General features: G+C 41.4%; 1 protein-coding gene across 2 annotated transcripts in view; it reads right to left on the bottom strand.

The window, feature by feature from the left end:
• The window catches only part of ADAM12 (ADAM metallopeptidase domain 12), a 187080-nt gene that overhangs the window by 164348 nt on the left and 709 nt on the right, over positions 1–22023 (bottom strand). For both annotated transcript variants that reach the window (XM_009325861.1, XM_009325862.1), the window contains exon 2: positions 4662–4795. In XM_009325861.1, the coding sequence (XP_009324136.1) occupies positions 4662–4795 (134 nt within the window). The remainder of the gene's footprint in view (positions 1–4661; positions 4796–22023) is intronic.

The raw sequence follows: 22023 nt of genomic DNA, 5'->3' as shown, positions 1-22023 counted from the left end.
CATAATCTTCCCCGGCACCGAGGTCAGGCTGACAGGCCTGTAGTTCCCCGGATCCTCCTTCCGGCCCTTCTTGTAGCTGGGCATCATATTGGCAAGCCTCCAGTTGTCCGGGCCTCCACAGTTATCCAGGACTGCTGATAAATGATGGAGAGTGGCTTGGCAACTTGGATTCAAGTGGATTAAGTGTCTAATCCATTGACAGGTATATTGTGTGCATCTACTTTCTCATAGTTAATTATTTTTAAGAAGTTACACAAATTTGCTCATTGTCCTCTATACATCAATCAAATTTAATGTTAAAACCCAAATTCTCTGCATCATTTGAAAGCAACGTGGGCTGGCAACTTGCAAACTTAAAGCAACCTAAAGCATTTCAGGGCTTTCCAGCTTCTCATGTGGCTCTTCAGAAACAACGCTCAGCTCCATGCTGCCTGGCTACAGGTCCTTCAATACCTGTCCAGGTCCAGCTACATGCAAATTTGTCTTTACAAATGGCAATTGTAGCCTGACTGGAGCATACACCTACGTATGGAGCAGTTTAATATTGCACTCAGACGGATACAGAGATCAGAATTACAAAAGTATGTGCAGAAGCATCAAAAGATGCAAAGCATCACCCAATAAGGAGAGTTGCACCTAACTTGCTCGTATGCTTTTAGAAACCTCAGAGTATTAAATCTTTCAAAGCACTTGATCAGCCTCATGATTATATTTGAGTCCTTGCAGGTGCCAGCAATGGCATTACAGATCCTGCACAGCCAAGGCTAGAGAAAAAACCCACACCTGAGTGACAGATGCCACAACCTGAGGACTCTATATTTACTTGCATAATTGATCATATCATATATATACACAAAATGCTTTCAATTTCCCAGAACCTTAATGCATTTTAAGGTCTGGACAAAACCTTGGATATAAAGCCAACTTCATTAATGACTCTGTCACTCTGGGAGAATGAATGTCAGCTCAGGGCAATGCCACACTGGGATCCCCCCCACCATTAGAGCTATTTCACTCTGCCCTGGATGGTCTCTGGCAGGCAGCGCTTCCCCACAGTTACGACCTTCTAAGCATAGAAATGGAGCCAAGAAACCCTTAATGCCCATGTGAAATGCTTCCTGCCTAGCGCTTGTCTGTCCAAGAGAAGGCCCATGCTTCATGCTCTGGTCTAACTCAACCGATATTACCTGACCTAAAGCTCCTGTGATGCAGGGATCTGGCACACATTAACCAGCGTGTGTCCCTAACAGGGTGTGAGGATAAAAGCTGAAGCCAAACAGATGGTCCTCTAAAAATCTTCCCTAAAGTGTTCTGTGTACTAAAACATCACTTACCCAACTTTCATCAAACTTGGCTTGATTTGCAAGTCTCGAGCCAAGTTTGAAGAAAAATATTCAGCTGGAAACATGCGGGGAAAGGAGTCTTTTTCCTGCACTCAAATAATATAAAAATGAAACAATTTTGTTCAAACCTTAGAAAAATTTAAGAAAAATAGAACCCAACCCTCTTGGGTTTAAACCAAGTGCTGGGAAAAAAAATCAACACAGAATACAAAGTGATGAACAAATGAAAGAGAGAAGTGGAAAGAGAACTGGAGTTATAATGTATAATGACCTATCAACACATTCTATAATGCACACAAAATTTCAGCGAAGACGGAAATCACATCTGCATGGAATATGGGCAGCTATTGTTTGAAAGCACAGAGCAACGTTGCACAACACTTCAGGGTCCTGATTTTGCTGCCACACGCCCACAAATACAGTTACTCATCAGTAGTCCTGACTAGCAACAACTGGATACTCAAAATAGTAGCCACTAATTTTAGCAGCATGTTCAGGATTAGCAACAGAATACGACATCCAGTTAATAAAAGAATTTAACTGGGCACCATTAAAATATTCCAACTGAAAATGATCTAAATTTTCTGAATTCAACAAAAGATGCCAGGAGAAATGTTAATAACCACTAACTAGATGAACAGCATCGTACAGTTGCAAAAACATACATGCATTTCCATAGTAACTTCTCTTAAGTATATATATTTTATTTTTTAAATGTGCTTCACTATATAAAGTGTTTGCATGAGCGTATGCATCTTTTTAAACAAGATAAAGCAATAGCATTTCTGAAATAATACTACCAGAATGAGATCCTGGTCTTGGTCTCTTACAACTTCAACTTGTGGTAGGGAGGGCAGGGAGAAAAATTGATCTGCCCAGTAAATGATAGGTTCTCTCCAGAAACAAAACACTACATTAATAGTTAGGGAAACCCAAAATCTTTAAATATAATCTGATTACATGTCTGATTTTAAAATTGGATTTTTCCTACCATTAATTTGAACTGTCATTCTTAGGAAGTACCTAAATCATTAGATGTCCTTGAAAAAGTACACCCTAACTGTATTAAAGTAAAACCAGGTTATAGCTAAATAACTTTTTTGTTTCTTCTCAGTAAATGTAATTTTATTGCTGCCAGTGAGCAGGTTTGTGTGTTTGTATGATTAGACAGTGTGACTAGTTTCAGCTTTTTTGCTTCTGCTCTGCACAGTGTACTGCATAGATGGCCCTGAACAAGAAAGTCATTAGCTTAATAATAATTCCTGACAGATTATGAATGAGGTATTCCAACAGATATTGCAGTGACTCCTGGGGTAAATAAAAGGACAGTTTTATCTTCAAGATGGGAAAGAAAGAGTACGCTGCACTAAATGTCTAGCGTGGTTTCTCAGGGACTAATTGTTAAGCAGGAGTATTTACGATCAAAGGATTGGAGAATGGGGCTCTCATTGCGAGGCAATTATCTATACACTGATAAATTTAATACTTTGGCATTTTTATAACCACTACATTATTTACTTTACTATATATTCTATTGCAATACCATTCCCCTGGTTACAAGTACACAGTACTTCATACTTCTTTTTACTTCATATAAAATTAAAGAGAGGAACACTTTGAAATGAGTTGAAGAACAATAAGTCCTATTTAACCATCAAATACAACAGTATTTAACTTTTGTGCTTTTGATCAATATTTATGTGACAACTATTCAGTACTCTTCTCCTCTACCAATTTAATGCTGTTGTTCTTCCCACAGCCTGATCTGCACTTTTGTGTGTTTAATTTATAACAGTTTCCATGGAAAAGAAGTATTCAAAGAAAAAAAGTGCTGATACAGCACGTGGATCTTTCTACCAAACCACAAATCTTTTCTAATGTTCGTCTTAAACTGAAAGCAATTCTGGGAAACAAATTAATGGTATAAATCACATTATCATTACTCACATAAAGATACTCTGTTGTAATTCTTTCAGAAAGCTACAGTGAGTAGCTAAAAGAACTCTATATGGAGAACGCCTGTTTCTAATTAAATGATTTAAAAATAGAGTTGCACATACATCTAGGACCAAGTCATCTGTGTTATCTCTCTAAGATAAGCTATTATACACCCACAATGATACCCCTTTCATCACTGCAGATGTTCAAAACTAGGACTGGTCCTTCTTTCCCATTTAGGAAGGGAAAAAGAAAAAAGGAAGCAAAATTTTAATCCAGACAAGATTTTTTTAAAGTCAGATCCCTTGTTTTGAAATCTCTTTCCACACCTACTTCTATCAATCAGCAGCATGATTCAAAACTGTGCCCCACAAATAGTGGCAGCAGTCAAGTAGGATTTCTCCGTGAAACACTTTCCCAAAGCAGTAAAGCAAGCTGTTTGTAATGGGCTGTCTGGGCTGTTTGCATTGTTCGTGTGTGATTTTTTCCGTTTTTTTCTTTTCTATTATTTTTTAACTATTTAAAAATTTAACTTTTTTCTCCTCATTCTGACAATTACAAGAACAATATAAAAAGTAAGCTGGAACAAAACTGGACCTGAGTTAAAAAGGTTGGGTAAGACATTCCCGTGACATCTTTGTTGATAATAAACAACAAAACCTGTCTTCATACTTCAAGCAGGAGACCAAGGAGACAGAAAACAGCCCTTTTCTCCTAAAACCAGCTACCCATATTATCAGCCAATGTCTGGGGGAAAGAAAGGAGGAAAGCTTATCAGGACCTGTCAAGAGGGAGAAACAATCCCTGCTTAGTCAGAGCCAGTGATAGATTATCCCCTTGTTAGGCAAAGGGAAAGCAAAGTGTGAAGGGAGACTCGCCGCCGACTCCTTCCGCAGTAATGGGATGGCATTTGGGGGCTATCTCCCATGACGGGCTCCAGGTAATGCCTCAGGCTGCAGTCAATGAAGCAACATTATTTACACCTTTCCTTAAAGTTCTTGCTGTCAGACTGTATTTAATCAAACAAATGTGTTTGCTGTATTTGCCCCTCCCTCAGTTTTGGGGCTGTTTTGCTGTTGTATGATATAATCTCAAGCAATGTATGTTAACCTCTTCAAAAAAACCTATTTCACTCCAAGCTTCCATTTCTGCCATCAGAAATAAGAATGCCACTTTACAATACAAAAGTATTAATTTCAACAAAAGACCTTATCCATTTTCGTAAATTAGGTAGGTAACAATTTTAGACAGTAGACTCTCTACAAAAATATAAAAAATACGCTTATAACAGATATGATGAAAAAGTGCATTTACTTTCCCCTAAAGCCTTCCAATTGTTATACATCTTACAATAAAATAATAGGCAAAATGAAGACTAACCTTTGAATAAATGCCATTTACTGGTCTCCACTGTTCTCCATTCAAAAGGAAGGGAACTGTTATCTCATAATCTTTTGACTGGTCCTTTGGCATCTGCTGTCTTGAGGACTCCAATTTGCTGTCCACATTCTCGCCTGGGGACAGAGAGAAGCACTTCATGTTAGTCAGGAACAGCATCTGACAACATGAACCTTGTTATTTAAGGGACCTGGCAGCATATTTCAAAAGGAAATAATTCAGGAAAAGAATCAAACATTAAAACATTGTGGGGTCATACTGTCAGTGTCAAAACCTACACGAATTTCTAAGAGAGCTGGGGTTCTGGGAGAGAGGTGTCGAAGTGATTTCCACTGTTGATTAGATGGTGCATTTCTGTAGCAGCAGAAGACAAAGACTGCACATAAGGAGTAGAGGTCCGAGGATGCAAAGATAAGGAGCTGGGATGCAAGACTTAAATGAAAAAATTTGGAGAGGTATTGGAACCCCTATTTAAAGTGTTACATTAATAATCATACTAGAGTTTGGATTTTTTTTTCCACTGAAGATGATAGCAGGGGGAATGCAGTAGGTGGCTGTCTTTTCAGTGTCATCATTAAGAGGGTAAGCAAGCTGCAGGGATTTAGAAGAGATAAGATTTTATCAGGACTATTTTTCTGTAATTAGGGTAAGAAATTAGCCTTGATCATTCCACTCCCCAATCCCTCTTCTCCCCATCCCTCTTCCCAGATACAGTCACACTGGATCAGATTCAAATCAGTGGTGGTAGGAGGGGGGACAGTGCCCCTGGGAATGTAACTGCAGCCCTACCCTCCCCGGGGTGAACAAACCCTGCAGTTGCATGACGCAGGCTCCCTAAGGGTAGACAGTGATCCCAGATTTTCCCTTACGTCCTTCCCATTTCCGCGGTGGGGTCAGCTGGTCCTCATGCTTTGGGAGTTGGAGTCACAGCATAGATGTAACAACCCGGTTTGAGGTTCCTGAAAGCTCCAGGTTTATTGTACACAGCAGATTTACCAGGTTTAATCCTCAGTATTTTATTATCCCCCAAACGCTTCTTAATGTGCCATCTTACTCCACTAAACATGGAAATGTGCAGTTGTACTCTGTTTTAACAAGTCTGAACTGTGTAAAACAAAAGACTGAATATTTACTTAGCAGCCTCAGCATTTCTATATGAACATGCAAGGAGGTCACGAAGTACTGAGAACCCCATAACATCAAGGATGCTCATTCTCATTAGTAGGAAAAAAAAAAAATCTGGAAGAGAATATAAACTCTCACTGAAATAATGCTCCACTGCATAGTCAGATGACTTCAATTCATACTACAATGTCAAAAAGCTATTTGCATGCAACATTTATCAAGTGTTTTTCCTCTCACTAAACATATTAATGGTATTGTACCTGGCAAAGCAGAGTTCTAAAAAACTGCATCATAGTACAAAAGCTGGAAATGGTATTGAGAATAAATCTTAAAGAGAAGATAGGGATGGCTTCCAGGTGCTGTGGGACAGTCAAAATGCTGGTGGGGTTTGCCACACTCTTGACCTACCATCACACCGAGCCCTCTGGTGCACTTGGACCCCATGAGGATGAGATCCGAGTCCTCACAGGTGCTCTAGAAATGTGTCCATCCTCCATTAAGACAGAGAAAGGCCAGCGTTACCTGTCTTCCTTCTTCCCCCCATTGCCTTTGTGCTAGGAGGTGCAGAGGGAAGGTGATGGGGCAGCATTTTAGCAGCTCAACCACAGCTCAGGGCTGAACCATTTTATGGGAGTGAGAGGAAGACTGTAGGGTCAGACCTGCCCACACAACCCAGCGCTCGGTACTGCCATCCCAGCAACCTGACCTGCCCTCTTTGGTCACCCAACACTCTCCGAGGATCAAAAGCTATGGTTTGGGCAGAATGAGCCCAATTTAGTCACTGTTAGAATTAGCTTAAAAACATTTACGCAGTCATTAGTGTTAAGCTGAAGTGAGAGGAAGACAAGTTCAGTATTTTCCAGCATGCTTCTAAAAATATGACACTTTTCCTAAAACACACACACACAAAAAAGAGACTAAGATAAAAAGATAAAGTATATTGGGGAGAGGAAAGTCGCTTGTTATATGGGTGTTCCTGTAGAGAAAGGGTTCTCACCCCACCCTCAGCGCAGCCCAAGCACAAGTGACAGGGGTCTGGGAGTGTCAGCCCTTGGAAGGGATGCTCCAAACCCTGCACACGACTGGGTTCATCCCTGTGGAGGCGTATGAGATACCATCTCATCTGCCTAGGAGGGTCTAGACAGAACCTCACAGCTCTTTATTCTGATTATCAGGCATGAAGCTCCCTGCACAGAACAGAAATTTATGAAGCATATCTCAGAGAAATGAGGAAAGTTTGGCTCTAGCCCTGATATTTTTTTTTCTTGGCTCACTAGAGCAGTCTCAACTATATCAATTAAATGACTCAGGCCCTTCAATTATTTTGTAGGACTTGCACTCTGAAAGTTTCATGAAATCTAAATTTTAAGAAACCCTATAAGCATACTTTTCCTCCCACGGATGCATCGTCTAAATTGCTTCCATGCAGTCTTATACCATGGAGCTGCAGCTAGATATCAGGAAGAATTAAAGTATTTCTGGTACTCCTACATGTGCAAGTTGCCTTTCTTATTAATTCTGCAAAGCATTAACATCACAACATTACCCAAAACAGAAGAAAAAGGAGAGGGGGAGGGATCAGCATTTGTGCACAGATGTGTTATTCCCTCATTACATGGCGTGGTCCAGAAAGTGCAACTGCTATAAAAACATCACGGGAAAAAGGAACAATGTCTACACAAAGTGCAGTTCAGTTTTGCTGTTCCTAGTCTATCATGACAAAGTGATGCTTGTGGTGCATAACAAAGTAAGGTTACAATGAGCAAATTTAATCTTACACACATGCTTATTTATCCGCACATTGAAAATACATATTGTGCCAAAGCGTTGATAGTCTGGAGACAGACATCAAGACAGGTTTATAGGCAGCAGTTATATCTTTATTGGAAAAGATAATTTATTTCAGGGAAATAAAACAGACAAGCTTTAGGGGTTGCAAACTCTTCTGAAGCCATAGCATTTATAAAACACAAGATCAATTTCTGTCTAGTTGCTTTCTTTCAGCCAAATATTTTGCTGCTTATCTGAATGTTTTTATTTAAATTATTGGGTGTGATAAAAATCACAGCTTCCTGCAGAAGGCAGAGAAAGCACTGCAGCCCAGTCACGGGGCCTCATTCTGAAAAGCACTTGGGCACATGCTTAATGTTATGCACTTGCTTAACTCCCAACTGTCCCAGTGTGATATATGCACACTACAGTTTCCTTTGTAAATCAAACAACAATGTTTTTCTGATTTAAGGTCATTATATTTATGTACTATGTATATTTCTGAAAGACTACAAAATAAAGAAACCTGTATAACTGATAGGTAAACTCTAGATCAGTCTTTAAATATGGAAGTAGCGGGAAGATAAAAAGGTAGATCCTTTAAATAGGATTCTGCAGCCTGATTGCAAAGCTTCAAAGAACACATTGCAGAAAACAAAGGATCACACCCAACGAAGAGTGACCCACACATATCTGTCTGACATGGGAAAGATGACAGGGCCACTGTCTAAAGGGCCACTAAAGGGCCACTAAGCCCAGCCGAACAACGGGATGCAGACAGAAGAGATATGGATAGAGGAAGAGTCAAAGTCAGGAGAGAAAAAACCCACAAAAAACATAAGAAGAGAGCCAGGCCAAAAAAACGTAGGCATAGAAATTGAAGTGAGCAGGAAACTTTGAAAAAAATGGGACAAACAGATGTGCAGCCCTGGAGCAGCCCTGAGTCTGAGCAGTGGTGCGGGCTTCTGAGTAGCTACACAGGTGGGGCGGCTGCTGGCAACCTCGGAGAGCCTTCGGCACACACGGCCCTTGCCTTAAAGTTGGAAACACCAAAGAATTTATCCCAGTGAGGGCCACTTCACCCAGTCTCTTGCACAATGGCTGAACAAAACACAGTCCCAGTTTTATTCTGTTGGTTTCGGGCCACCCATCTCTGAGCATAAGCACAGTCCTCCCAAAGAGCATCCGAGGAGCACCAGGAGAGGAGCATGATGGGATAGGACTAGAGATCTGTGCTAACGAAGGGTTTCCATCACCTTGATCACATCCCATGAGCTCCCAGTGCTGCAGTTCTTCATGCGCGCAGACGTGCTGGTATTTCCTCTCTGCCACTCTTCATCTCCTTTACTCATTTTCATTAGGATTTCTTTGAAGCTGGAACCATTAGAGTTGTTTGCATTACATTAATAATGAGTCCTCTTCTCTACAGGGACTCTTGGTATTACAGCAATATAAATAGTGTAATAATTGAAATCAGAGAATTTAAATTTCGGTAACGTGTCATGAGAGGGGAAGAGAATCAGGCCATCTGTATTACCAGAAACTTTTATTAGACCCAGGTTTCCTATCTTTTGTGTCACATGCACCTACTTATTCACCTACTTATTTTCCATTTCAGTGAAATTCTGTCCAGTTCTTCCTGACGCAAGCTCATCTCCCACTTTTTCACATGAAAAACTTCACAGTCATGTCTATCTGTTTTCTATTTTCAGCCTGCACTGAAAGTAATGCTTTTGATCCACAAGCAGCCCACAAGCTGATGTAGCACCCTTTATTCTTTTTTTTCAGTAATGTAAAAGATACTTTGTACAAATAGTGAGATGAGTAGATGTTATCTGTCAGTGACTTTTGTGCGGCTTAAATATTTTTCATCCGCCATGTACTTCTTCAACTTTTCTTCTTTCCACAGTATCATGCAAGGACTTGTTGGCAAAGAAGTTAAGGATAGTTTTCATCTTTTTGCTTTGTATTTTGGTTCCTCCGAGCTCTGTGCAAAATAAACTCCAAGCATGTGACGTGACATCTTTGTTTACCGGCCACTGCCTCCTGAAGAAGCCCAGACACACTTCAGATTTGCATTTACTTAAAATTAATAAGCTTTTAGTTAGGCAGTGCAATTTATTTGTCCTTATGATAAACAAAAAGGTGAACTCTCTCAATAATGAGCGGGTCTGGATAAAATGGACTGAAGTGGAAGGAAAAAAAAAAATCCCCCCCAACTGCACACCCCTGCTGTCCTGCTAGTGCTGGTTTTGCTCCCTGCTCCCCTGGCACAGCACAGGAGAGAGCAGTCAGACCTGGGGTGGTTTATGGAAACGACGCATCTATTAACATACAGATTTACAATAAAGCCAACATATGATGCTGTGCTTCCTTCCCATTGTGGATGCGCACTTTCTGGGAGTCCCATTTGCACTTCTTGTCCCACACATGTTAACATGGTGCCATCAGGGCCCTTGGGTGCCCTTACAGCCCCAGCACTGCACTGCAGTCCAGCCCGGGACCGTCGGCCCCAGCCCTAGCGATGCCACTGGATGCCCATCTCCAGCCCATCCTCCAGCCCAGACTGCAGCTCTCTCCGCGGAGCACTGTGCCCAGACACCCTTCATGTCACCCACTGCAGTTACTGTTGAGTTATGAAAATAACAGAAGTGGGTGAATAAAAAAAAAGGCTAAATTAAATTATATTTTCCTTGTGTTACCTTTCATATTACAAATGGGCTCAGAACTGTAAGTCACAGCCTATCTACTTTTTCCTCTGCAACAAAACACCAATGCACCAAAATAATCTTAGGATAGAAAAGAATAATAGAACAGTGTAATCTTTCCACAAACTGAAAACAGCTACTGGCACTGCTCTGTATCGCAGTGCTTTGGCAATGCTGTGGAAGACAGAAAGGGCATACTTTATCCATTTCCTTCCTTGTTTTCTTCAGCTTCCTCAGCTTAGTTCACAGTCAGTGGGATCCATGATTTGGATGGGTCATTTCTGGCTATGGAGGAAGGGCTGTATATACACGGCTGCCTCCAGCACTCACTGGACCGTTGGCAGTCAGTTTTGTGGCAAGGTACTGAGCCACCCTGCAGGCTCTGCTGCCAGCCACCTTCCCCTATAGCCCAGGATACCTCAGGACTGCTCTGTGCCACCAGCCCCAGGGAGCTGGGCAGGAACCCCAACAGAGCCACCCACTGCTGGCAAGGACACCCATCAGATGGGAAAGAGCTTTATCCCCCCCATCGGTTGCTGCTCTCTCATGTCTTATCTGGGATGGTTCTTTTATCACCTCCAGACTCAAAATAATCCAAAATTACCAAGGTCATATGCTGAGAGAGGAGGACCAAGTATTTGCCCTTCAAGATGGGGGTGAACTTAGGAAATTTAAGAAGGGGATGATACTGGGCAAGGAGCAGAGACTACCCACCAAGCACACTGCCAACCAACCAGGCAAAGGAAGGTTTCTACCAAGGTTCAGTAAGAAAAGGTATTAGGATCAGTCTTAGTATTTCTATCAGCAACCTTTACTCAATGTGCACAAGTGTCCTCCTGAAATCCAATGCTCCAAGTTAGGAGACAACATCTGCATGGAGAAGGACAGGAATATTACAAAAGCATCCAGTAACTTGCAGGCTGGAACAAAGGGTTGAAACCAAGTAGTACAGAATGGAGGGTCGCACTCTTAGGGGCTAGTAAGTTTTCTGCTCTGAGCGGCAATCTTCAAAGGCAAATGACTCAAGAAAGACCCGTTCATGATACTCAGTATAACATTGATGTCACATGAAGCAAAGATAGTCCTGGAACGATGCATCAAAAGGGGTGTTTCCAGTGAATATCAGATATTGAAGTTACTCCTGAGAGTTACCGAAGCAAGAACATCTGGAATACTGCGGGCATTTCTCCTCATCTGCGTTCACAACAGATTAATTCAGCCTGGAGCTGGTGGATTGGAAAGGCTGCCAGGGTGATCAGGGAAGTGGAAAGACTGAATTACACGAAGGGAACTAAAAGAATTATTTTGCACAATCTAGAAAACCAAAGATTACAGGACCCATGATTGTCCTTTAGCTTCACACATCTCTTGGTATTTACCTTGCCACTGCTGATATGTTTATAGATGGAAAGAGTATAAAGTGGCTAAACATAAAGTTAAATAGGATTGCATTACAGAACTTCTGAGCAAAGAGGATCATATCCAGCTCTTGTGCATCAAGGAAAAAAAAAATTAAAAATCAACTTGCTTTAAATGGAAATTGTTAACGTTAGGACTCAGACTATACCACGCCAAAAAAAAAAAAGTGTCAACTATCCAACTATCTGGCCAAGGAGTGGGCATGTGTGCTTCCAGTCCTCTATTTCACTCCACCTTCCAGCAAAAGCCAAAACATTACCTAAGCTAAACATTATCCAGGCACAGATCTTGCTGAAACCACCTTCTAGAGTGGTACCCATTCTGTTTGAGACAGGAAAAATAATAAATTGTCACGTATTAATATAATAAAAATGTAAATTATAATAATATCTGATAATAAATACGAAAATGCTGCAAAATAAACCAGTTCAAGATTTCCAGTGCATAATGGTTAAAGAAAGAAAGCCCAGTAACTTGCATAGGGTCAAATAAGCAATAGCTTGCCTTAATGTCAACCGTCCATCCATCTTAAATTTTACACTAACCACCAGCCGAAAACACAGACACCCTCTCAAAAGAAAGGACAAAAATCAGAAACCCCACCACACTGATAAGGTACTTCCCATTATCCCACTAACAGCACTTGCACAGCTTTAAAAAAGACGGCACATAACATGCCAGACTCTGCTCTCATCTGTATGTAAGCACAAAAGCCTAGGCAAGATTTGACTGTGCGTAAGATAAAAATATTATCTCTTGCAGTAAAGTTTTTATTAGTTCAAAATCATAAATTATTTTTCCAACTAACCTTTGCACATTTAAGTAGTACATTGATTCTCTCTACAAAATCTAGTAAAATTAGTCCTTTCATGGCCTGTCTGGAAAATAATTATTTTTAAAAAACAAAAAAAAAAAAGGAAGCCGCCTAACTATACACAAAGTTTTACTTGTTTTCTCACTCCTCCCCTCACTGCCAAACCCAAGACCTCAGGCATTTAAGCACAGGTAGCTTTTGAAAAACTACTAATTCCATGGATCTTCTTGGGCTTGAATCTTGTTTTTTCCTTCACATTGCAAAATTACGGCTCATGTACAAAACTTTTAAAATATCAAAAGTCAGCAAAGGTCTTTGATAAGCCTGAGGACAGGCAACAGCAAGACGACTCCACGCATTTCTGAATTTAATTTTTTGTTCTTTCTGCTTCTAATGAAAAAAGGTCCTCCCTCCAGCTTGACAGATCTGTCAACTTTGAACTGATCTGTGTATGACTTTGCAGCATGTTCACTTGATCTTTCACACTAAGCAGTTTCACGGGCACTGACTGCTCGGATGAGAAATAGGAGTTTGAGATGCACTTATCCCCTTTAACTAAACAGCATTAAAAACATGCTTTTTAATATTTCAGTTTTATAATTCTAAGAACTATCTCCTGTCATCACTTGTTCTTGCATGAGTTATTCCCTTCCTAAATCTAATTCTGCTGATGAAATAATCTGCGACAGGAAACAGCCCTCCCAACCCTCCCCCACAAAATCCCATAAACTCCATGGAAAAAGTCATGTGTTCAACATTTTAATATGGACATGGGAGTGAAAGCTTAAATTTGAAGGTAACTTGCTGTTCTTCTCTACCAAAGGCTCTGCGGTCAGTGTCACTGCGCAACCAGCTGAACAAACTAATGACACATTTTAGGGCAAAAAATATAGAGAGAGGGGAAAAAAAGAAAAATAAAATGTTCATTGTGGAACATACCCCCTAAGCAGTTGGATCATCTTAATCTTCAAGCTTCTGTAATACAACTGTTGGAAGGCTCTAAGTTTGCGCACAATAAAGTGCTTTATTCAGGGAACCATATGACTCCATCAGTCATTCAAGCACATGTTTGGCACAGATTGAAAGTGAAAAGCATAGCTAAGTCAAATATTTCAAAACTGAACTTGTCTTTCTAACACACATGGTTTATATATTGGTGTAATATCTATATAACTTTTCAGTTCTCATATACGGTAATGTCATGGCTAAAGTACAAAATGATGTCTGCTGCACTAGGCAGCATCGCACTTCTTGGGAGTTAACACATGCCAAAAAGCCATTTACTAGAAAATTAAAAGGCAACTATCACACTTGACAGGTCCTCAAGAAAACTGTAAAAATAGCTTTTGTTCATTCTAATTCTTGAATATCTATTTCTCAAATCAGGATGCTACACCATTCTTCGCTAGAGAGCTGCTCTGTAACAAATCCAGGACAGCCATCATGCGCCCGAGATCAGTTCCCTCTGTTTGCAGATGAAATATTGCTCATCATACAGAGTTACTCCTGCTGATGCAAATGCGATTAAAGCAATCTTGGGAGAGCACAGTGTGATTAAAGCATAAGTAATGCAAGCAGGATTTGGGCTCTCATTATACAAAATACATATTGAAATGCACTCAAGGAAAGAAGCCAGTATATCTCAATATCCTCCCTGTTCTCAAGAACAAAATGTGACAAGTGGAGTTTTGAGAACAACATTTGCTATTGACTGCAGGAGGGGGCAGGGAGACTGCAGAACGTTTCAAATAGTGAAAACCAAGCTTTATTACGTGTATAGAATATATACATATACTATAGTTGGGAAACAGCTGTCCAGCCTCATTTGTGATGTTGTTACGTTTGACTGAAGAATTACTATTCAGGACCAGTCCAAAGACAGAGAGTTGTCTTTTTTTCCTAGAAGAGAACATTTCAAAATATGAGAGAAATAAAGCAGTGAAGCATTGAACCAGAGCGCATTTCAGCACACTGGGTGATAGGTATGTATCAAGAGGTTGCCCCCATGGAAGACCTCAGTGCTTGGAGTTCACGGAAGAGGGCAAGTTGTAAATGCAAGATTCAAACTCAAAGTAGCTTTGAAAAGTAAGTGACATAATGGCTTAGGAGAACTTCTGTCCTCTTGCTGCAAATCCTGTTTTAAGCTTGCTTCTTCTTTTCCAAGTCCTGATGCACACCACATAAACTGGCCCAGTCATTCTTTCTCATGAAAACAAGCAGGACAGGACTAATAACAAGTGAAAAATACCAAGGACTGCACAATACCTATCCCACAGGTATTTCCAGGATGCCATAGTGAAGGATGTCTTATCTTAACTCAGCATCACCCCAGCATCATTCCAGCATAGGCACTACTGGGGCACATCTGCTTCTTCCTAAACTGCTGCTCCTTCCCCAAAGGATCCCTGTCCCAGAGATTCTCATTTTGATTATAAACTCATCCTCACACCCTTCAGCATCAGCAAGGCAGCACCTAACAAAAACATTTATTCGAGTAGAGAAATAATAACCTGTGCTTTACAAGCACAAGGCACAACTAATCCATAGAGCTCCAATGTCAAAGAAAAAAGTACTGAATATATTAACTTTTCAGCAAAGTGTCCACATAATTACACAAAAATCCAGATCCAGTATTCCTCTCCAGCTCCTCCCCTCCAAACCCTCAAGAAAGGCTACTTTCCACTGAATGAAGTTCAAAATTACTGCTGAAAATACAATTTCCTCTCAGTCTTTTAAAAGGTACAGTACAAGCCTTTTCTCCACTGACTTACTAGCCTCCCTCACTGAGTACAAGGAATCCTTATCATAGCTGTACTGAGGGATGTTCCTTCCCATATACAATCATCGGTGAAAAAAAACATTCAGTGGGAGTTGAGTTGTGCTCATCACATGCACACAAATCATTCATTCAGATGGATGAATTCATTTTCAGGGGAATCGCACTGAAAACACAGCAAATCCAGCTGAAGCAAATTTCAGTATTAATTTAGGTAAACGCGCATGCGAAACGACTTGTAGTTCTTTCCCAAGCCTAACAAATGAGCTACTGGGCGGGGGAGTTAATATCCATCATGTGTTTTTGTTTGTAGGGGGAATACCTGCGACTCGCGCTACACAACAGCAGAAAAAGAAAAATTTACTGCACCTGTACTAACATAAGCTGTCACTGAAGTCTGTCTTCCTATTTTTTGAAACATGAATGAACAGACAACTTAAGAGTTACTTAATGTTCTTGAAGCCACCTATCCTGCTCAGGTTTGTGTGTGCGACCTTACAACAAATATCACCTTAAGCACTGGATCAGTCCATAAATCCTGACTTTCACAGACTTCTTCAGGAGATGAGCTACAGGAGTAATGAACGTTTATTTTTATTGTTTCCTCAGGGCAGGGAGAACACCCAGGATATCTTCTCAGGTCACTAACACAGCTTTTCTCATCTAATCTACACATCCTCCGATCCTGTTAAGCAGATCTTAAATGAATAGCACAGAACATCAGCACCAGGTTGTACAAAGGAGCCAGATCCATGGAGGTGAGACAATTTATCCCAGCTGAGGATCAGACCCACAAACAAGGAACATACATGACACAAAATAAATAGACAAGCTCATTCTTTCTAAAGTGTGAAGATTTCTTCTGCAATTACCCTGCACTCTCCCCTCAACCACAAGTGTTTACCCAAAGTGTCTCTTCAGTGGGGTGCATTTTCCTCACTTAAGAGGCAATAGATGAAGAAATAAATACTATTTCGCTTGGAATGCCTACCTCATGCTTTAAAATCTCTGTCAAAATGCAAGAGCGATTTTTAACCTGGGTACAGTCTTATGACCTCCAATTCAAAAAGGAACATGGGTCAGAAGTGAGATGCTGTATCCTTCCCTATAAGCTGCAGAGGCCACATTTTATTCTCAGCCATAGCTCTGTCACCACGGTGCTCTCAATGGCAGAAAAGGAATGCAATATAGACTTAAATAACCTGGACTGAATGGTTCTCCTCCTCATGTCTTCTGATTGTTGAAGTAACAGAGGATATGCAGCACGCTACCATCGCTGTGTAGAGATAGCGCTGCTGAATAAAGATATCGGCAAAGCAAAGCTCCATGCATGGTCAGGCCCATACACTCACCTTATTAAATGTAGCATTACAACAAAGTCCAGATTTTTTATGTTATTAAAGTTTTTTTTACATGACTATACCAAAACAAAATCCCATAAACACTTGGATTCAGTGAAGTTTATATTTTAATATATCCTTTCAAAGGTAAGCACTCACACATGAGGTTTATTTCTCCTGCTTGATCAGCTGTTTTCAGAATTAGAAAACATTACATAGAAGCAAGAAAACAGCAAACTTTCACCATTGCCAGAAGAAGGTTTTTCACTTAACGCATATGACACATATTATTAGACTGTATTTGTAGGGACTGCCACAGTTCCTCTTAACAAATATCTCAGAATAAACTAGCGTGCTGGTTTTGGCTGGGGTAGAGTTAATTTTCTTCATAGAAGCTAGTAAGGGGCTGTGTTTCGGATTTGTGCTGAAAACAGTGTTGATAACACAGGGACGTTTTCGTTACTACTGGGCAGTGCTCACGCAGAGTCAAGGCCTTTTCTGCCTCTCACACCACCCCACCAGCGAGTAGGCTGGGGGTGCACAAGAAGTGTGGGAGGGGACACAGCCGGGACAGCTGACCCCAACTGACCAAAGGGATATTCCACACCATATGATGTCTCGCTCAGCATATAAAGCTGGGGGAAGAAGAAGGAAGGGGGGGCGTTCGCAGTGATGGCGTTTGTCTTCCCAAGTCACCATTACGCGTGATGGAGCCCTGCTTTCCTGGAAATGGCTGAACACCTGCCTGCCGATGGGAAGGAGTGAATGAATTCCTGGTGTTGCTTTCTTTGCGTGTGCGGCTTTTGCTTTACCTATTAAACTGTCTTTATCTCAACCCACGCGTTTTCTCACTTTTACCCTTCCGATTCTCTCCCCCATCCCATTGTGGGGGGAGTGAGTGAGCAGCTGTGCGGTGCTTAGTTGCCGGCTGGGGTTAAACCATGACGACTAGTTAAAGATTCTTTTGTGCCAAATTCTGCATCCAGCTTTTCATGCCTTGCTGTGTATTATCCAGCGTGGTTAACAGGCCATGAAACATTTCACTTCTTGCCTTATTAGATCATATATTTTGGACAAGAAAGAATGTGTTCATCTAATCAATGGTTTTGTCATGTTGACCTTGTGAATGAACAACCCCCCGCCCCCAATCTACCAAATATTTCTCATCCTAGTTCCAAGTCTTGGAAAGCTGCAAACTCATTTATATGGGGTATAAAAAATGGATGATACAACATGAAGTGATTTAACAGAGGAGTCAGCATTTCTGATTAGATCATGCAGTTGAACAAGTTACTTTCTGAAACACTGATGCCAACATCACACTAGATATTAATGTAGTCTCAAACTCTTACGTGACGCTAAAAAGAGAAGGGTCAACATCCTGGAGCAGCGGTCTCCGACGAATCAATAGCTTTTCTCAGTTACTGTGATCCTTTTCTCAAAAAGATAAAAATTTAATGCAATTGAAGCACTTTGGTCTGTGTTAGCCAGAAACAAAAGGGATTGTCCTTTTGGACTGCACTGTCCTATCAAGAATCAACTGCAACCCTCAAACAGACTTACTCAAGCCATGGATTTTTAATTTAGTTTGTCATAGATTTGCCCTGGAGACTCAGCAGGACCTAAGAGAAGCCTCGGCAGGTGTGATTTAGGCCTTTAGCACTATAAAATTTTGGAGATTATGTGCTTTTGTCCTACGTGTAATCTGAAAAGCTACTTGAAATGCAAATACAATGTGCATGCAAGATGAAGAGCAAAATCTGAGATGATATAGAGTAAAACACATGAACTTGTAGAGGAAAAAAAGGCCATCAGAAAAAGGGATTAAATAAAATCCCTCCAATATGAATAGCATGAAGGGCCTGGCATCCTAAGCAGGACTGGATGCTGCGTGAGATGCAGAGCTGGGGGCAGCCTGCTGGTGTAGCAGAGCCTGGGGGTGTAAATGTAACAGTATTTCAGACACCATAGAAATGTCGCTTCTTGGTTGACAACAACTCTTACAGCAAAAGTCAAGACAAAACCCCACCCCATCAGCCCTAAAAGATGCAGTCTCCAAAAGTCAGAGTGTTGGACAAGAGGCTTGGCAGCACCCCCAGCAGAAGCTGGGCTGTTAAAACACCCTGGACACGCACATGCAGGCTGCTCCGCCGCCCCACGCTGGCCGTATCCTGCTGCCTGCCTGGCAAACGCAGCTTGTTGCTCACCATTCGCATGCAACGCTGCAGTCCTGGAGCGCAAATGGTACTGCCCAAAAGGATGCACATGAATACTAATAAAATGAAGCCCAGCTGGACTCCTTGGACAATTTGCACTGGCAATGTGAGATATGTCAGAAACATAGGGACTGCCAGTGATAAATCTGTCAGGATTAGGATATGCAAGGTCTGAACAAGGCTGGTGGAGGACCAAATAAGCCTTTACATGAGTTCAGCCTTTTTAAAACAACTTCATGATCAATAGCATCAGCGGTAGCTGACCGCCTGAGTGGAAGTAACAGATAAACACAGCCCTGATCCGCTGCAGTCACTCACGTGTCGTTAGAAAAGTGCCACTGGGGCAGCCTCTGCACTGTGAGCAGGATGAAAAGCAGCCCAAAACGTAGTCTGTCAGTCATTAGTTCAAGGATGCTCTTTGTGGCTGGCTGGAGACCTTTCCAAAAATCTCAAGGAAAGCAAGAGATGAGAAGCTCAACAAAACACCTGTGAACAACGTGGCAGCTCCCCAGCGAGCAGGAGAGTTAACGATGAGAACGTGATTTGAAGAGTAGACATAATATCCTCAGCTGTTGTACTGTGGCATGGATCCATGGAGCCCATGGACAGTGACAGCTCATGCCAGGCTATCTGCAGGGGACCTGAGAGGGATAATCGTCAGACAAGAAGGTGATGATACACAAACCGTAAATATCTGCCACAAACACTGGAACAGTTTGAAAGACAACAGTATTTGAAAGTGAGCTCTAGAACATAGAGTGTGTTGGAGAGATCAGCTTTAAAGCGAGAGACAAGGAAAGATTTATTCTTCTGTAATTTATTTCTATTACAGCCAATGCAGTTGCAATCAGTAACAAAAATAAAATCTGACAGAAAGTTATTGTAAGTGAAGGTAAAGAATTTTCTACTGCAATTTTAGAATTTTCATTTTTCTGCTTTTCTTCCAGCTAACACCTAATATCCAAAAGAGATTTAAGAGTTTCCACACACACACTAATTTGGAGTTTACCTTTATACACCATCATTTTCATTGTTTGCCCTGTGGATACAGGAAGGCCTTGAGTCTGCAAAAAGCTTATACAGATGTAGATTTTAAGGCATTTGACTAAATCTAGAAGATTAGATCTTATCCTACTAGGTATTATCCGCCACCAAGACAGCAAATCTAATTTTGCTTTGTTGAGGCTGGTACTTGTTAGTTTTCCTTTTTGTCCATGAGGACGTTTAGCCAGCAACCAAGAGCTAGCAATACTGAAAACTAGAAAAGGCAATTGTAAAACCATAAAAATTGGAAAGGAAACTAAACATGAGCGGCAAGGCTACTTTTAAATTGTCTAGCTCATAACCTGATAATTTCTGTTTAATATTAGAGTTGTTACTAGGGCAGTCCCACGTTATGCATGTCTCTTGCCACATTTCAAAACTGGTTTTCAAGGCATATCGTAACTTCAACTTCTGTCTTAATCACTAAGCACGTGTTTATGTAAAAATTAGGATGTCCTGGCAGCACCTCAAATCACTAACACCAGGCCCAGAGCAGTCGCAGCAGTAAAGCCAGCTGAGGTAGAAGTTACAAAGCTTCAAAACGCCCGGCTGTGATGCGTGCCAGCACAGCTAAGAGGACTTTTCGTCACCGGGCAGCTTCGCCGGGTCTAGAAGCACGCGGCTGTAACTTTCAGCACCTCTGCGACCAAGAAAGCAGCACATGCTCTGGCAAAGCTAAAGTTGTCCTCTACTTCCAGAAGAAAAAAAAGGAATTAAAGGAGAGGATGCTTGCTGAGCACACTGGCTGCAGATGCAAAAGAGCAAGTTATAGACATGTTATGGAAAAGAGTAGGAAAGATGTAGCAAGGCAAACCCAAAATCCAGCTGTGCTGCAAGGGTCAGCAAGCACTGCTGTTGCTCAAGCTTAGACATCTAAAGATGGGCACCATAAAGATGAGCAGCTGACACAAACTTTACAGAGAGCTTAATTCATCAGTGCAAACGTAACCTTAGAGCTTCAGTTTGGCTCTTAGGGAATCTCAAAACACAGGTAACAGGATTTCCACCCCCACTTACCATTCCGCTCTCTCATCTGTATGCTAGATCTAAGTCACCTACAGTTTGCCCTCTTATTTAATTGCAGGGACAACTACTTTGAGGTATGTTCATATCTTCATTTCTGTCATATGTGAATGCTTGAAGAATCTTACCTCAAACTTTCCTGGATGCGAAGTTTACCCTCTGTCCTAGTGCACCTCCAAAACATGGAGGGGCCTGGCCAGCCACAGTGGCTCCCACGCTCAGAGAAGGGGTACGTGCTGCCTCGACCCAAACAAACCCACCCTCGACCCATGCAAAGGGAACAGCCACAGGGTAACTGGGGACCTATTTCTCCTTATCTACCTGAGAATTTCTGCAGCCTTTATCCCCAATATGCTGATTTGGTGTAAATACAAATGTTGACAAAGAGAAATTAAGACCCCTCACAAAGGCAAAGCAAAGCTTCAACTCCTGTTAATTCATTAACATAAATCCTAGGTGCTTGATTAAACGCAACAACTTGCTCTGTCTACCCTAGGATTTCAATGTGCTGGCTAACATGATAAAGTACATCTCCATCTTTCTCTTAGCAAGTCCAGAGCTCAAGTCCCAGTGAAAGTCGCTGTACATAAATTTGGAGACAAGCAAACATTTACAAAGTTTAAAGTTACAATGAAAAAAAGACCCAAGACAAGAGTTTGTAGTAACACATAGGGGGACACACACTCTTCAGCGCTGTTACATATATTTATACAAGAGAATCTCCCTTCCTCTCTCACATAAAATATGCATTGTCAGCTGCTGCTTACTGAAGAGGACAGGGCCTGGGCCCTCCAGTGGGCCCTGAATAAGCCCCAGACTTGCCATACAAAGAGACAAGTCACTTTTTCTAGGCTGTTCCCCCATCCATAATGCAGATAGCACAGAGCCAGTACTGCAAAACATCTCTAAAACTGAAGCCACCGCCTCCTGACTTGAGCTCACTTTGAATGAACATAGTGGCAAGTAAACTTTTACCCCGCGAGGATGCTTTTACCATCAGTATTTGGCTTTTTCAGGCAGTTCTTCCCGGCTGGAAACAGAGTCCGAACTCTGACAATATTCTCAAACCCTGAATTCAGCCCCAGCCCGCGGGTAGCTGTTTGCTGGGG

This window comes from Pygoscelis adeliae, unplaced genomic scaffold, assembly GCF_000699105.1.
Source record: "Pygoscelis adeliae isolate BGI_AS28 unplaced genomic scaffold, ASM69910v1 Scaffold4, whole genome shotgun sequence".
Lineage (NCBI taxonomy): Eukaryota > Metazoa > Chordata > Aves > Sphenisciformes > Spheniscidae > Pygoscelis > Pygoscelis adeliae.
The sequence above is the reverse complement of the archived record's forward strand: the minus strand, read 5'-3'. Positions and strand labels throughout refer to the sequence as shown.